Source organism: Lolium perenne, chromosome 4, assembly GCF_019359855.2.
Source record: "Lolium perenne isolate Kyuss_39 chromosome 4, Kyuss_2.0, whole genome shotgun sequence".
Lineage (NCBI taxonomy): Eukaryota > Viridiplantae > Streptophyta > Magnoliopsida > Poales > Poaceae > Lolium > Lolium perenne.
In genome coordinates, this window is record NC_067247.2 from 114,429,675 (window position 1) to 114,447,687 (window position 18,013).

Below are 18,013 nucleotides of genomic sequence, written 5' to 3' on the forward strand. Positions count from 1 at the left end.
TCCTAAGAAATAGTAGACCATCAAGGACTACACCACGGCTGTGTTGATGGCATCATAAGAATGTGCCTTACTTAGCTAAGTTCAACTATTACAACTCAAACTAGTATGTAAATATACTACATAGTCATCTACTTTCCCCGATCGGTTTTAATCAATGCGGAGGGAAGCCTGCGCGTGCAATTTTTTAGCAGGTGGATGCGTTAATTTTTTAAGTTCAGAGATAGTAAGAAAGAAATTAAGACTTGGAGGAGCCCAGGGGGCTACACCGAAGATCGGAGATTTGAAGCCGTCGACATTTTCAATGGATTGAGCCTTGTAGATGTCCAGAAAGTACCTTTGACACAAGGGCCCTTCAATTCTAGATTTTTGAAAATTTTAAAACCTCACACTTATATATTTCTAAAAATTATGATGCTAAATATATAGATAGATATGTACAGAAATCCAAAAAAGTTCCGTCAAAAAATACGTTATATTTTGGGAAATATAAAAAAGACAAATTTGTGGCAGTAAATGGTAGTACAATAGTATTAAAATAGTACATCTTTTTGTCAAAAAAGACAAAGTATGATTATTCATTTGTAAACCTGTGCCAATCTTTTCTTCTTTTCTGCAGGAGTATCTAGTAATATTTTGTATACCACTTTTGCAAAGCACAAAAAACAATTACAAGGCTCAAATATCCTTTTGCAAAAATTTCAGATGTCTTCACACATGCACTGTAGATCCTCTTACAAAAAATTCATATAAAAAAATTTACTAACTTTTGCAAAGTTACTCATATGCAATTGTCTTCACACATGCATTGTTCGAGTCGGGCTCTTGAAGCCAAGTAAAAAAGACAAAGTTTCCAGCAATGCAGACAAGGTACAAATTATTAGTCCTGTTAGTGAATAAATCCTAAAGAACCTACGTCACTTCATGGTTGGCGTTTGATCTATCCAAGAACACGATCAGAAGGATATCTCTTCGAAATGCCTATAGCCCAGTGTGCATCAAAAACCAAATTCCAAATCAGAACTATACTCATACTACAGCTGTAGTTCTGCAACAAGGTACCCAGGAAAACAGCTCCAGTCAGGCACCTGAATACAACACTCAAGCCCAACGTTTCTTCTCCTGCCCAGGCTTGATCTCATGGGTGAGCATCCTGGGAGCAATTGCCATTGACATGAGCTCCTGGAAAAGGAGCTTGCATGCGTATGGTATATGGACCTGTGGAAGGACAGAGACAGTATGATTTACTAGCGCTGGCAAAGCATGCCAAGGAAGGTAGCTAAAGGGGTTATTTGGGAGAATCGTCAAAATTGTTCAGAGCCAAAGTTCTAATTACCTGGACAATGTCGGTCTTGTTCTTGCAACCTCTGCACTCGAAGGAATTCTTCTTGAGATTGGCAATGGCAATGAGTCCGCACTTCTCACACACATGTACTCTGTAAGCATCGCTCTGGTCAAATAACCGTTCCTTCAAGAAAAATGCAGCGCCATGAGCAATCATACAATCCCTCTCCATTTCTCCAAAACGGAGACCACCATCACGGGAGCGCCCCTCTGCTGGCTGCCTGGTCAATATCTGGACAGGACCACGGCCTCTAGAGTGAATTTTGTCATCCACCATGTGCTTAAGTCTCTGGTAGTAAGTTGGACCTAGGAAGATCATTGCAGTCAATTTTCTCCCAGTGTGACCATTGTACATGGTCTCAAATCCACGCATTTGATAACCACACTTATGAAGTGCCTTACTGATGTTATCCACCTGAAATGGAGTTAAGATGTTACATAATTAAGCACAATTCAGATAGCAAGTTCAGTTTCAATGCAAGTTACACGAGAAGAGATCGATATTTTTTTTTCCTTGGCAACTATATTAGAAAAGAAGAAGAAATGAGCCTCCAGACGGTTACTCACAGTAACATCAGTGAAAGGAGTTGCATCTCCTTCCTTTCCCATGTGAGCTGCAACTTTACCCATAATACACTCAATCAGCTGGCCGATAGTCATACGTGATGGAATAGCATGTGGATTCACAATGATATCAGGTGTGATGCCTTCGATTGTCCATGGCATGTCCTCTTGTGTGTAAGTCATTCCAACAGTTCCCTTCTGGCCATGCCTACTACTGAACTTATCTCCTATTTGTGGTATGCGAACCGATCGCATTCTAACCTTGACAAATCTTAAACCATCAGCATTTGTTGTTAAAAGAACCTGCAAAAATATAAAATGCTCAGGAGTTAACTGTTTGAAACTGATAAGACCACATAAGAACATAAATAGCGGGGCGAATAGCCAAAAACAAACCTGATCCACCATCCCACTTTCACTGTGACGCAGAGACGTACTATGATCACGCTTTGAGTATCTAGTAGCTTGCCCTTGAGCATCATCTTGTGGAATAGGAGATGTCTTCCCAATGATGACATCTTCCCCAGAGACCCTCGTTCCCTGATACATGAATTGTATATACATTAGGGAGTCAGCAGCACAGTTTTGATAAAGATAAGCCTACAGTAATCAAATCTTCTACTCACTGGTGGTGCAAGTCCGTCATCATCTAATTTATCATAGGACCCATGGCGCATTCCCTACAAAGAAAAATACAAGAATATTAGCCACATAAGGACTTGGAAGAGAAAATCTGTGATGAATTCTTGAAAACATCACCATAGTGTTCTCCCTATTTGGACGGCCAAATTCCTCTTTGACAAGAGTTCCCATCTTCTTTTCCTCATCTCTGCATACAAAGTCCGAGATTAGATTGTAAGCATTTTGGTGAACAGAGTGGTGCAATAGCTTAAAGTAGAATATGCTGAAATGACACTGTACCTGTAAGAGCGGAAAAATAGTGATCTGAAGAACCCACGATCTATTGAAGATTGGTTCATAATAACCGAATCTTCTTGGTTATATCCAGAGTAGCATGCAATAGCAACAATAGCATTCTTCACAAACCACAAAAAGCAAGGTGTTAGTGATTACATAAAATGGGGAGGGAGATTCAAAATATAAATAGCAATGGAAAGAAAATGTCCCAAGTTAAGATTGTTCACTTACAATGCCAGCCGGTAACTGCCTGAAGTGCAAATGCTCCATAGCACGAGTAGTAACAAGAGGCTTTTGTGGGTAGTACAGAACGTAGGCCAACGTGTCCTGAAACCAAATGGTGGGGGGTAAAGGTTCAAACCAAGTCCATCAAACCAAGATACAGAGACAGATGGAACACTCACCATTCTTAATTGATAGTTTGTAACATAGATTCCCATAGCTTGCTTTCCCATAGCAGACTGATAAGTATTACGAGGTGACTGTAATCAAAGAAACGAATTAGACATGCATAAAAGAAGATGCAGTGCATCGCATTTTGTAAGGGGATGAGTCACCTGGTTGTGATCAGGAAAAGGAATAATCGACGCGCACACACCAAGGATCAAAGAAGGGTGAATCTCACAGTGTGTGTAAGTCGCAAGATATGCCTCCTCTGGATTATTTCTCGCACCTAAAAGTTCCTGAAATTTTAATTTTTTGGCATTATTAGCAGACAAGAAACTAGGATGAAGGAAACGCCCTTCAGCATAAAGGAATGCAAATAGAACGAGACAACGGAGATGTTTCATGTAAAGGAATGCCAATAGAATGGAAACCCTGGTACTTCAAGGTGAACAGAACTGACTTACAGTTATAGTCATAGAGATCATAGTAGTCTCTTCCTCTTCAGTATCTATGTACTCTATAAAACCTTTGGCAACCAAGTCGTGCCAACCTTCATCAGGAGTCTCCTGGATAACCACACAGTAGGATAGTAATAGGAGCATATCAGAACAAATACATGCATGCAATCCAAATTTGAATAACATGTAGCATAAAGTAGAGAATATCAGACTCTTTGCTGCAATGCTCGAATATGCTTCTTCTTAATGAGAAGCCTCTGGCTTTCAACAATAAACAGTGGACGACTGCAACGCCCATAATCCGTATAGAGTCGAAGTTCTTTAAGACGAATATCACGAACCACACCAACTTCAGTGTTGACATCAATCTGAAAATTGACATTATTCACCATGTAATTTGAGATCTGAATTTCCTTGAAAATCTAACCTTTTATATGCTAGAAAAATCTAGATGTCCATGTTTACCAACTGCGCAAAATATTTACTATACATTGTTACAGACTAAGTTAGAATTGCATATGAAAGGGGAGCAATAAAACCACATCCGTTTTGTTAAAGTAGTGCTTACAATCTGTTACATATATACATAACTACATTAGGCAGATAATATCTAGTTTTCAATACTCTATCCATTCTTATACATTGCCAGCAGCTTTTAGCTTCAAACAGGAGTAGCAGGACACAAACCTGTCTTCTCAAACGCCTAAGTGTCTTCACCAATAGGTCAGGATTCCTATGAATTCCAACCCAGCAACCATTAACGAAAATTTTAGCAGCTTGAGGAATGACTGCTGGTGATATCTCCTGTTAAAATGAATCCAGAACCAAATCAGTAACTGTTGTAACTGGTAACGGACACAAAACTATAACCTTAAGATTTTGTACAATAAACAAAGTCAAAATGCATGCAGATAAACTGACAAGGAGAGAAAACAAACCTCAAAATTTTCTGTGCCCCACTCTTCCAAAAATTCCAAAATAGGATTTGCGGCAGAACCAACAGTGATATAGACCATCAAGGCAAGATTTTTTACCAAGCCACAAGCCTGATTACAAGGTGTATTGAATATAAACCATCAACCGACTCCTTTAAACATTAGAAAATGTTAGTGACTTACTTGTCCTTCGGGTGTTTCAGCAGGACACATCATTCCCCAATGAGAATTATGAAGTTGGCGAGGTTTTGCCAGTTTCCCTATTAATATGATATTAAGATCACTAACCCTAAGAAAATGAAATTTCAATAGGAAGGTAATGTACTGAAAAAGAGTTATATCAACCTTCACGCCCAATAGGAGAGTTCAGCCTCCGCAGATGTGATAATGTAGAAGCATATGTAAGGCGATTGAGCACCTTGGTACCAAAAGAAGAGGAATACACAGAATGCATATCAGAACATTTGTTTGCCAAACCAAGTTGAAGTAGTAAAGAATACAGGTGAATGTGATCACGAAGAAGTACACACACCTGAGACACACCAGCTCTTGTACCAGCTTGGTTAGCCTGTCCCCAGTTTCCAGTAGCAAGGGAATACTTCAATCCACTAGTAATGGTTTTCGCTTTGATGGCAAATTGCAAATTAACTTCCTTCCCATTATCGACACACTGGATTCAACGAGAAACAGCAGTTAATAATTATCAGGACTGAGTAAAAGACAGACCATGGTCATTTAGGCAAGGGGGAGACCTTCTGAACATATGACCTCACATCCCTCGTCAGTTTTCTGAAAAGCTGATTTTGCGAGCAAAGAATAGTATATTAGTTCCCAACCGAAGAAAAAAGAAGATATTGAACACACTTAAATAAGCTAGCATATTGCAACGAACCATTCTGAACAGTCCTCCAAGCAATGGACCTGCAAGGTCCAGCCTTTTGTTACCATAATGATCTCTGTCATCTTCAGCTCTTCGACCAAGAGCGACCATCAATAGGCGGTGAATAATATACCTGCACAATGGATATACGAAATTAGCTTATCTGCTTCACCCAAGCTACAGGATAGCATGCAAACTTCACTATCGACAACAGACTAATGTACAGTTTGGAGCACATACCCAAAGTAGTATGCCTTTTTAGTTTCACAAAATTCGCCTACACCAACATGGGGCAACATTTCCTTTTGAAGTATCTCTTTGGCATACCTAAGAAGTCAAGGAGGTGAGCACTAAAACATTACAATTTAGTCATCTAGCAAATGTAGAGTTAATTCTTTGCTACAACATACTTGATTCTTTTCTCTCTTGTTACACCAACTGTAGCACCACGCTTTCCAATGTAGTCCAGAGCAACCTACAAACAAGCTTATCAAAGCTTTACAAATATGAAGTAGAAACAATGTAGCAAGTCATATATAACTACTAAAGTTTCGATCAAAGTACAATTTAAGGAGTGCCCCAGAAGGAATAAAAGTTTAGTTTCATGACATAAATTCAAGTTGATGTGTAATTCAAGTAATAGAGAACAATTTTGTTCAACTTATCAAATAGCGAAAGGAACATACCTGCTGATTTTGAATGACAAAAGCTTCCTCCAAAGATGGGCGTAGCAATTCCATCATTTGTGTATCGGCAAAATCGTAACATATGTGCTCTAGGATATCTTTGTCGGCAACAAATCCTAATGCTCTAAACACAATAATGATGGGAATGTCTGCACGAATGTATGGCAAAGTAGCACGAATATATTGACCTGATGTACCCTGCAGCATAGTTATTACAATTCTAACATTAGTATATGCTATGTAAGAAGGCAACCATGGACACATGGATCTATGACGAACGATTTTGCAAAGCTTCAGTAAGTCACTGACCCCTTTCGCGCCTGCTCGGGAAAGCATCCGAACGAACATGCTACTAGCAGGTCTATTCTGGTTCTCTGCCATTGAACGGACTTCACCCACATATGCAAACTTATTTGGTTGCCTCTTCTTAAAAACATAGACATGGTTGGTGCTCATCTTCTCCTGGGCAATGAGAACCTTTTCACTGCCGTTGATTACAAAATATCCTCCTTGGTCATAGGGGCACTCTCCAAGTTCTGTGAGATCCTTCTCAGATTGTTGATACAGTGTGCAGTAACTGGAACGCAACATGATCGGAACCTGCAGGAGGAAAAAATGTTGATAATCGAACAATACAAACAGCGGATACTATCAGAATGTATGAAATTGTTGACCACAACACCTTTCCGATGAAAACTTTTGGATATTCTGCAGTTTCTGTAACTTCTTCACAGTCGTGTCCCTTCTTTACAACTCTGTATGATACATCAACATAAAGTGGTGCTGAGTATGTCAAATTCCTGAGCCTTGCTGATTTGGGGAATAAGGTAGCGGTTTCTCCATCAGCTTCAGTCATCATTGGTTTGCTCAGATAGATTTGACCGAAGCTGATCTTGTGGAGTGTCTAGAGAAGAACCAATACCATTGTAAGTTACAGCTCATGGGAAATGGAGAAAACAGACATAAGAAAACCCAGTTTAAGCGAAAAGGGCATTTGCAAGGTGTACATGGTAGCACTAGCAACATTCTGAATTCGTCATGAACTTAAATAGGGCTATGTGTGTATTTTCTTTGTTCAACAATACGAATACATCTACACAATGGTTGGCATGTTCTTTTATTCTAGAGATGTGAAGTGTGTTTACATAAGGCTTATAGCTCATCAAGACAGCAAGTGAGGACTCTGATCATGCCAGCCAGATACAAAATTTCTCTAGAGATTATGCAGGGAAGCTCATTCTGCATACCTTACTGGATATATTTACTTACTGCTAAAAGCATACGATATCACTGTTACAGTTCTTGTTACGATGTTAGCACGGGCAGCCCATTTTAGCACATATTGTTCAGTGGACTATATGTTGTGGAGGCATAGTCTTAACAATGACTGAAACAAGACATGAAACAGTTCTTCATACTTATTGGGAACTTACCCCGACTCCATTTCAGTTTCCACCCCTTACTTAGCATAACAATATCATCATTTCCCTAGTAACATTTCTGTTACTAGAACCTAACTGAAACCAGATATGCCTTTTCACACCAGTGTACCAAGACATTGAAATGTCCTGGAAGTGTGTGAATTACATGTTTACTTAATTATTTAATTTAATTTCTGCTCTGTTATAACAACAGAGTAATATGAATTTATGGTAGCTGAAAATCAGCTGTGCTTTTCTAGCTATCGTTACCAAGCTGGTGGCAACTGAAGTGACAAGGTAATATCTGAAAAGTCATTCTAAGCATTCCTGGTGCTATACTCTTAGATTCAAGCACTCAGCACCTCATTCAACACTAGATACCGAACTATTCAACCCTTCAAAATCAAAATCACATTCAGCACCAACATCGAACAGCAGCAAGTAGCTAGGTACTCTGGCAAAACCCTAAAACTGGCCAACCTAGCCGAGCAGCCAGCCAAGCAACCACCGCGACATACCACCAAGCTGGGGAAACCCTAGGCGGCCAATTTAAGAGCAACAGTTAAGCCATATAATTCGCTACAACGAGTCGTGGAGGGTCAACCTCTGCGAACTCGGCCTGTCGGCCGGGGTTGTGCTGCGACTCGGGTCGGATCTCGATGTCGGCGGACTCGTCGACGATCTCCTGCATGGTGTTCTGGATGAACTCGTCGAAGGAGTCGAGCTGCTGGCGCACGAGGCCCTTCTCCTCGAAGTAGGCGGAGATGACGGCCCAGGCGTCCTCCTGGGTGATCTCGTCCTCGTCGCGCGCCTCCTCCGCGTCCTCGTCGTCCCCGTCCCCGCCGCCGCCGCCGCCGTACCCCCCCTCGCCGTCCTCCTCGGCGCCGTAGCCGCGGTGGTGGAGCTGCTGGTGCCCTCCCATGTCCATCTCCATCCCCTCCTCGTACTCGTCGTCCTCCATGGGCGGAACCCTAGTGGCGCCCGGGGATGGGGTGGGTGTGTCGGCTTTCCAACTCGGGAGGGAGGAAGGAGGAAGTGAAGAATTGGGGACGATTTTGCCGATCTGGTTCGGACTATATTGATTGGGTCGCGCAGAGGTCGGTTTGGAGTTCGGGTGTTTGCCGATGGGCTATACGGCCCTGGGCCTATTTAGGCCTCGTTTAGTAGCGTTGGAAAGTAACGATACACAAGGTTTAGGAAAATAAGCCTTCGCCCTCCCTCGCTAGCAAAGAAACCCCTTTAGATTGGGTACCACTACACGAAGGCCGACCTTTGAGAAGGGAAAAACCCATCTCGCGCGCGCGCTCTCGCGACGACACGTGTCGCGCGCGGAACGTGTCCCCGGGAAAAGACGCGAATCGTTTTCCGGGTTTGGTTTTTTCCCTTTACGCGCCGGTAAACCCGTTAACAATATGCGGACCCGTTAATCTTCTTTTTCCCTTTACGCGCGCAGTACGTTTTCAAAAAATTGGGCGGGACTTTTTTTTTTGCTTTTTCCCTTTGTCTTTCCGGCCGTGAGTTTTTACGGGGAATTAATGGGAGGGAGGTAGCACTTTCAAATTACAATTTTTTTTAATTCCAACAGAGTGCTACGAGATGACATATGTCGAAGCGATTGCTACGGCTCGGCTTCGCCTCGTATCAAGGCGCCTTCGGCGCATCAAACATTAATAAACATAATGAATGGCAGACATATGTCGTTGTCCCCGTTTGTCGTTACCCCCATATGTCGAAGCGATTGCTACGGCTCGGCTTCGCCTCGTATCAAGGCGCCTTCGGCGCATCAAACATTAATAAACATAATGAATGGCAGACATATGTCGTTGTCCCCGTTTGTCGTTACCCCCATATGTCGAAGCGATTGCTACGGCTCGGCTTCGCCTCGTATCAAGGCGCCTTCGGCGCATCAAACTGTTGTTTTTTTTTTCTATTTTTTTTCTTTTGGAAAGGTTTCTGTTTGATTTTCTCTTTTATTGTCTGTAAAGTTTTCCGTTTTCTCTTTTATTCTCTGGAAAGATTTCCGTTTTCTCTTTTATTGTCTGTAAAGATTTCCGTTTTCTCTTTTATTCTCTGGAAAGATTTCAGTTTCCTCTAGCGCAGGTACACGTCCGAAGGGGTGTGAAGTACATCCTCGGCGTAAAGACGAGTACAGGTTTTGTAGGAAGAGGAGCACGGTACTGTGTTCTCTTTTGATTTATGTGGAAAGATTTTCCGTTTTCTCTAGCGCAGGTACAGGTTCGAAGGTGTGTGAAGTACATCCACGGCGTGGAGACGAGTACAGCCTAGGTAGGAAGAGGAGTACGGTACTGTGTTTCTCTTTTGGTTTATCTGGAAAGATTTTCCGTTTTCTCTAGCGCAGGTACAGGTTCGAAGGGGTGCGAAGTACATCCTCGGCGTGGAGACGAGTACAGGTTTTGTAGGAAGAGGAGCACGGTACTGTGTTTCTCTTTTGGTTTATCTGGAAAGATTTTCCGTTTTCTCTAGAGCAGGTACAGGTTCGAAGGTGTGTGAAGTACATCCCCGGCGTGGAGACGAGTACAGCCTAGGTAGGAAGAGGAGCACGGTACTGTATTTCTCTTTTGGTTTATCTGGAAAGATTTCCGTTTCCTCTAGCGCAGGTACACGTCCGAAGGGGTGCGAAGTACATCCTCGGCGTAGAGACGAGTACAGGTTATGTAGGAAGAGGAGCACGGTACTGTGTTTCTCTTTTGGTTTATCTGGAAAGATTTCCGTTTCCTCTAGCGCAGGTACACGTCCGAAGTGCTGTGAAGTACATTCCCGGCGTAGAGACGAGTATAGGTTATGTAGGAAGAGGAGCACGGTACTGTATTTCTCTTTTGATTTATCTGTAAAGATTTTCCATTTTTTCTAGCGCAGGTACATGTTCGAATGGTGGTGAAGTACATCCCCGGCGTAGATACGAGTACAGGTTAGGTAGGAAGAGGACCACGGTACTGTGTTTTTCTTTTTGATTTATCTGGAAAGATTTCCGCTTTCTCTAGCGCAGGTACACGTCCGAAGTGCTGTGAAGTACATTCCCGGCGTAGAGACGAGTATAGGTTATGTAGGAAGAGGAGCACGGTACTGTGTTTCCCTTTGTTATTTTCCGTTTTGTCTAGCGCAGGTACAGGTGCAAGACTTGTGGAGTACAGATGTGAGGTTGGGACGAGTACACCATCCTCACGGTAGGAATACGGTACTATGTTTCCCTTTGTTATTTTCCGTTTTGTCTAGCGCAGGTACAGGTGCAAGGTTTGTGGAGTACAGATATGAGGGAGAAACGAGTACAGCATCCGCACGGTGAGGAGCACGGTACCGTGTTTCCCTTTGTGATTTTCCGTTTTGTCTAGCGCAGGTACAGGTGCAAGGCTTGTGGAGTACAGATGTGAGGTAGAGACGAGTACAATATCCGCACGGTGAGGAGTCTTGTCTTGTGTTTCCTTTGTGATTTTCCGTTTTGTCTTGGGCTGGTCCAGGTGCAAGGTTTGTGGAGTACAGATGTGAGGTAGAGACGAGTACAATATCCGCACGGTGAGGAGAACGGTACTGTGTTTCCCTTTGTTATTTTCCGTTTTGTCTAGCGCAGGTACAGGTGCAAGGCTTGTGGAGTACAGATGTGAGGTAGAGACGAGTACAATATCCGCACGGTGAGGAACACTGTTCTGTGTTTCCCTTTGTGATTTTCCGTTTTGTCTAGCGCAGGTACAGGTGCAAGGTTTGTGGAGTACAGATGTGAGGTAGAGACGAGTACAATATCCGCACGGTGAGGAGCACGGTACTGTGTTTCCCTTTGTTATTTTCCGTTTTGTCTAGCGCATGTACAGGTGCAAGGCTTGTGTAGTACAGATGTGTGGGAGAAACGAGTACAGCATCCTCACGGTGAGGAGCACTATACCGTGTTTCCCTTTGTTTCCCTTTGTGATTTTCCGTTTTGTCTAACGCAGGTACATGTGCAAATGATTGTGGATTACGGAGGTGACAGAGAGACAAATATAGTGTCCGCACCAATGGGAGCAGGGGTCCGTGTTTCTGTTTGTTTCTCTGCAACAATGTCTGTTTTGTCTAGCGGAGGTACATGTGGAAGGATTGTGGAGTACGGAGGTGACATAGAGACGAGTACAGCGTCCGTACCAACCGTGTTTTTTTTTTGTTTCTCTGCAACAATTTCTGTTTTGTCTGGCGGAGTTACATGTGCAAGGATTGTGGAGTACAAAAGGTGATGGAGATACGGGTACAGTGTCCGCACCAAGAGGAGCAAAAATTTGTTCTGCAAGATTTTGTTTTTGATTTTTTTTTCCTGCGATGTACAATGCAACCAACATGGTTAGAAAATAGTACACTTGTTTCACATTGATAATCACTGGTTCGAATAAGGAAGTTATGCAATGATATGTTTGCGGATTTTCAACTTTGCAGACGTTTACAAAAAGTACAGATACTAAAAAGGTTGTAGGTAGTTCAAACCAACGTCTTAGTACAGACATTCGTCACACTTCAGTTGTAGAAGTAAAAGTTTTCTGATGCTTCCATTGGGCCATCATCTTGCACCTGTAAATCAAAGATATAACATAAAAAGTTTATTATAAAAAAATTATTTATTTTGTAAATTCACCACAGCAACTTAATAGTATTACTTTATTTTGTATTCAATGAACAAGTTAATATTATCTTCATTGTTTGATTGTACCTGAATCCTTTCTTTTGCAGAAGCAGGTTACTTCGCAACCTGTTACGATATGTTAACAAGTTATAAAAATAATTTAAACGGTTGCTGTATTTGTAATTGAAGTTAACTCATATGTAGTCGAGGTTAACTCACATTTTATCCACTTCTTGTTTTTTCTGCAGTGCCTTCTTGAGTTGGAGATGCAGCTTCTTTGTCAACCTGGTTTTTTGTATTTAAACTTTATTAGTCTTATATTGTTGTACTTGGAAATTTAAAATTATGATTTGTAAGTAGTTAGATTAGTTAAATTTGAACAGACACAACAAAAAATTGCCAGTGTGATTATGTCTTTTGTCGTACCTCATTATTTGCTATCCTTTCATCTTGCTGAATTTGCTTGCAACGTTCATCCTGTGCTTTCTTGAACAATGCGAAAGTTTGTCTGAGATGAAATGTTGTCTTCTGTAAACTTTCTATAACTTTAGCTTCGTTGTCAGAAATTTCTTTGACAAGAGATGCTTGGTTTTCAGAATTGTTCCATTTTTGAGGCGGTCAAATGTAGTTGGTACTTTGTGTGATAGGTCGTATGCGCTAGTCAGCAGGTTGTCAATCTGTTCCAATGTATCTTGATACACCTGGTGTTTTCTTCTTCAATGGAACCACCATTGTAATGCTTGATTTTTGAAAGTACGCTTGCCGACATCATTTGGTCTTCATGGTGCGGATACATTCTTTTTAGTGGATTCCTTTTCTGGTAGTAAACTATGTCATTTGGTGCTTTCCACTGTTGGGATGAGAAAATGAAAACATTGTATTAACTTATGCAATATGAGATACAATTAACAAAAAAGATAAAGGGTCATTGAAATTTTCTTACAGGTAAGTTTCCAAATATCCAGGTATTGGGGTCTTCCCCGCCTTTTTAGCACAGTCTGCTGCAGCGATGCTCTTTAGTTTTTCATAATCCATGAAGTGTGTACGAGGTGTTCTTGTGTCCAGGTCTGAAAGGCCTTGTTTCATACAACAGTCAAGATATAACAGAACTGGTGCTATGATGCAGCCAGGCAGGGCAGTCCATTTTGATTTAGATTTTCTCAGATTGAATGACTGCTCTCTTGAGCTCATCTACAAGCAACTGACACAAATCCATGTCCTTCAACTTTGATATGTCCAGATTTTTTACCATTGCTGCCTCCCTTGACACACGGACAGCTGTTCCAGGGCATATGAATTTCATGTACATTATCAACACAAATACTTTCAGAGCCAAATCGTCGTTTGCTTCGTCTTTAACCAACAGCCTTAGGAGCTTGCGAAGGTCATCAGTATTCATATCCTCATTTTTCCTAAATCCAAGCTCAATCTTCAGATCATGCAATGTTTTGTCGTTGCCACTTTCTGATGGTCTAGGAGTTGTGTTTGAACCGTCTGGCAGTCCAAAAAGCAGATGGATAGCATAAGATGTAATCTCAATTACTTTGTTTGCTACTCCTAGATTGTAGTCATGGTTGTTGGATCTATTCTATTCATAAGGAAGCCAGTGCAAGTCGGATATTAATGTTTTGCCTGATCTTGCTGTCAAGCAAGGGACCCAAACCTGCATCCCGAAGTCTTTTTATATGCCGTTCCTCCAATATTTCAACACAGGTGAATAGCTGTCTAAGTGAGCATCTTACTGTCTTGTTGATCGTTCTGGCCATAAAATTTATTTTTGCTTTTTTTGCAATCCTTCTTGCCTTTTCCTGTTTATTGCCTTTATTTTTTTTATCTTCTGAATTTTCAGATATGTTCTGCATGATTAAAATCAATTGTGTTAGACAAAAATGTTTAACAATATAATAAATGCATTTATTTTGGATCCAAGGTACTAAGAAAAATAATCATATTTACCTCGTTGTATTCATCGTTTTCTTTTTCGCTTGTGTTGTTCTCTTCGTTGTCGTCATGCTCAGCGTGATGTTTGGTACTGCGATACGATTTTCTTATTGCGGCGGCGTTTTTTGATTTCTTTCCTTCTTTGGCAGATTTTGTAGGCTGTGTTTTTTCTTCTTCATTGATATTTGGAGCACTTTGGCTAGAGCTGGTGACTACTGTCTCTTTTGTAGATGACAATCGTTTGCTTCTCCTTGGACTTTTAGAACCAATATCGGCAGTTTTCTTTAACATGTTTCAGACTCTTTTTCCATTCTTGTCGCCTCTTTCTCTCGATGATATATTCTTGTGCTTTCTTCTGCATTGCTATTCAAAATGTTTCTGCGAGGAGGCGGTCCTGATCGGGCCGTCGCAATATTTTTAGAGGAATCTGCGCTCGTTCTTGCTTCACAATTTTTCCTTTTAGATCGTATATTTGCATTGAATGCATTTATGTTGTCTTGTTCTTACGGGGAACACAACCGCTGGCTTCAAGTTTAGTGGGGCAATTGGAGCTTCCTCATGATTTATAGTGGCTGCAATAATATCGCAGAAATCATCTATCCAAATGTTAATACATGGAATTCGTATTTAAAATTTAATATAATTGTTTGAATCTATTATACTTTTATACAGACGCATTTTAGTTGTAGAGACGTTTTAGTTAATCTTAAACTCATTGTCATGGATGGTAAGTACGGAAAAATTTTATATTAGAAATTTTCAATTTTTTTTAATATGCTTTATAGATAAACCGGTTTGACTTCAAAGGAATCATAAGAGTAACACATTTTTGCATCGAGGGATAAGTTTGTACATTACCTTCATTCAAGGACGGTGATAGGCTGCGACTTGTCATACCGGAGATTTGCTATTCTTCCTGAAATTGAAATGCAAAAATCTGCATGTGAGGAAAGCAACTGTTTAAATTTATCATGGAAACTATTCTTAAATTAATTTTGTTAAGATGAGTGTCTTAGCGCACTTTCACACATAAGGCTGTAATTATGTCTTAAATTGATAAGGCAATATGTGCAGGGCGGTAAAGTTATTATTTAAATTTTCCTTGGTTTCTACTCATGGTTACACACATAAGGTTGTAGTTTTGCCTTAGATTAATAAGGTTTGTACCTGCAGTTACAGAGTGTATTAGAGAGCTAATACTGTTTACAATAGTCAGAGTAATAAGCAAAAAAATATTTAATAACGAAAGGTCTGCTTTAGACGCAGATGCCATTTACTTCCTTAATTTCTATATACCATTGGAGAAGAAACTAAAGGATGAGCCATCGGTGGAATTGATCCATACTGTGCCCGAACTCACAGATCTCTAAAGGCACGCGCCGTCGCGGATTGAAGGGTGGCCGGCGGAGTCGGCGGAGTGAGTAGAGTAGCCACTGTGATCTCCGCAGCAATAACTCAGATCTCCACAGCTTCCTTCACCGCTGGTTGATGAGGAGTAGTGGAGTGTAGAGAGGATAGGTGTTTGGCGGCTCGCTAGGGTTTGCCCTTACTTTTTGCTGGACCGGTGGTGGGGGAAGAAATGGGAGGTCGCTTGATCCTATGTGTTTTAATTCGTATAAAAGGAATACAGGTGTGGAGACAACGAATTCAGGCATCGTAGTGCAGTCTGTTGCTTGATGGGAAACTAACCTCGGATGGAGAAGCAGTGGAGACTATCTTGATTCTCCGAGGTGAACGGGGTCGGCCTGTACCGCGTCCTTGCGGTGAGTTCTTCCGTGGGTGTTTGAGTAGATTAGAGTTGAGTATGTAGGTTTTTGCCCTAATACAGCTATAATATAGATGTAGAAGACGAATTGGTTGATATTGTGGGACCCACCACGTCAGGGTTTTGTTGGATTTTGTGATATTCTGAACAATACCACTTGTACTCTAACGATAATATTCATTATTTTAATAATGAATATTATTACCAGGTTGTTTCTTTTTGGTTTTGGTTGCAGCTGGGGAAATTACAGATGCGGCACGAAGATCAAAACTGTATCTTTTTGGTTTTAGATGATAGTTTCTGTTTTCTGTAATATCTAATGTTGTTGATATTATGTAGTACGGTTGTGCTGTATGCGGGAGTACAGGCGTGGCACCAACTCGGGTCTGATCGTTGGTAAGGGTTAAACCAAGGTTGCACATGTACCTCCGGTGGCATGTGGCAGGACGCGTGACACGTTGCTAGTATCTTCGCCGCGAATGCGGAACGGCAGTTGCTATGGTGCCGTTGGATCTGCCTCGAGAGAGGAATCGTCGAGTCTCATCCGTTGCTCCGAAAACTGTTCAGGACTGAAGGTATGGCGTCCAATTCCCCGGTCAGCAACCTGAAGCGGGGACGCGGTCGCCCTATTGGAAGCAAGGACAAGGTGCCCCGGGCGTCGAGGAAGTTGAAGGCTGCCGCCGCCCCGCCTGGGGTACAGGTGCTGCATGGAGAGGAGTACGAGATTGTTTCTGTCGGTATAGTTGGTTTCTTCGGTCTATGGGATAGGTACAGTTAGTAATAGCGTAGAGTACAGTGTTGCAACTAAATCGAGGACAGTTGTGTCATGTAGATGAGAACCAGATTTTTTTCCTTTTGTTTCTTCTGTTTTATGTGATAGGTACAGTTTGTAATAGGGTAGAGTACAGCTGATCCCAGATGAGTACTGTGCAATCAGAATCACGAGTACTATTACATAGTATGTATAAGTACCGAACGATGTGCTGCATAGGTACATTTATGTTGTTGATGGAGTGCTAAACCAGCAGGTGCACTATCTTTCGTACAACATGATGCATAAATATGGTTGCATAGCATGCAATGGATGCGTAAGTACGGTTGCATATCATGAAATGGATGATTTTAATGCTCTGTATTAAACTTATTTTTGGAACTGATGGACGACCCCCTCACTCCTCAGAATCGCTTTCACCCCCACTACTTTTGACGGTTTCATAGGTGTTGGCGCATAAGTGTTTTTCATGGTCTATAATTAGCAACCGCTACTACTAACTGCCAACTCCAGTTCTTATATTCTGAACATTTCCTTGTATCTCTATCACATCATCCGCTGAGAAACAACAACATACTGCTGTACAGGAATATCCACTCTTCTTCATCAATGGAGAAGGGTTCTTCCTCTGTCGTTTCTGAGATCGCTTCTGGTCCATTGACGCATATCAGCGCTCACTCATACGTCATCACCGTTGATAGAATGTCCCGAGGTATGCCAGGTATGCGCAACGCTATCCGTGAGGATGCAAGGTTTCCTTTTGGATCGCCGTGTTCTGCTGCATTCGATCCTAGTTCATGGCCCGCCGATCGCACCGAACAGTATTCATTGTTTTTCATGGATTGCAACAAAATGTTTGTGTACTGTATTTCATACTAGAAAATTCGAAAATTCGCAGGTATTGACGCATCGCCGATGCCACTAGATGCTCCTTTCGCAAAAGCATTTGTACCTTGTACACAGTCGGGCTGTGCGACAAGCTAATCGGGTTGGTTCCAATGGCGAATGGGTTGCGGTTGTTCAAGAGCAAGCACGGTGGTCTCGCTAACGTCTGCACGTACGAGGAGATCCTTCTCGCCATCCGTTCGTAACGTTGGCATCGCTACTTATGGGCCTTTCTTGTATCGGTATGATTTGGCCCACATGGAGTTGTTGAAGATTAAGATATCTGATGCACCATACCGGGTTGGAATCAAATGGAACTACTATGTCATAGCAGTGTTTGATAAGATGATTGCAATCATGCGTGGTGGTAGTAGGGACGTGCGGTGGAGGATCCTTCGCAACGATTACCTTGCACCGTCAAGGTATGTTGATGCCATTCTTACCAGTGGTAGGATCTACG

General features: G+C 41.7%; 1 protein-coding gene across 1 annotated transcript; it reads right to left on the minus strand.

Annotated features, from left to right (window-relative positions):
• Positions 1-722: 722 nt before the first annotated feature.
• On the minus strand, positions 723-8,639 carry LOC127293677 (DNA-directed RNA polymerase II subunit RPB2). Its single transcript, XM_051323318.2, has 25 exons — positions 8,195-8,639; positions 6,852-7,073; positions 6,479-6,769; positions 6,170-6,367; positions 5,894-5,958; positions 5,724-5,810; positions 5,496-5,616; positions 5,356-5,400; positions 5,136-5,273; positions 4,949-5,021; positions 4,787-4,863; positions 4,607-4,714; positions 4,356-4,472; positions 3,881-4,036; positions 3,675-3,776; positions 3,381-3,506; positions 3,228-3,305; positions 3,055-3,150; positions 2,827-2,942; positions 2,665-2,734; positions 2,532-2,585; positions 2,302-2,445; positions 1,909-2,208; positions 1,334-1,756; positions 723-1,215 (listed from the first exon to the last, which is right to left on the minus strand). The coding sequence occupies exons 1-25, from the start codon at positions 8,549-8,551 to the stop codon at positions 1,099-1,101; spliced, it is 3,681 nt and encodes a 1,226-aa protein (XP_051179278.1). The 5' UTR covers positions 8,552-8,639; the 3' UTR covers positions 723-1,098.
• Positions 8,640-18,013: the final 9,374 nt, after the last annotated feature.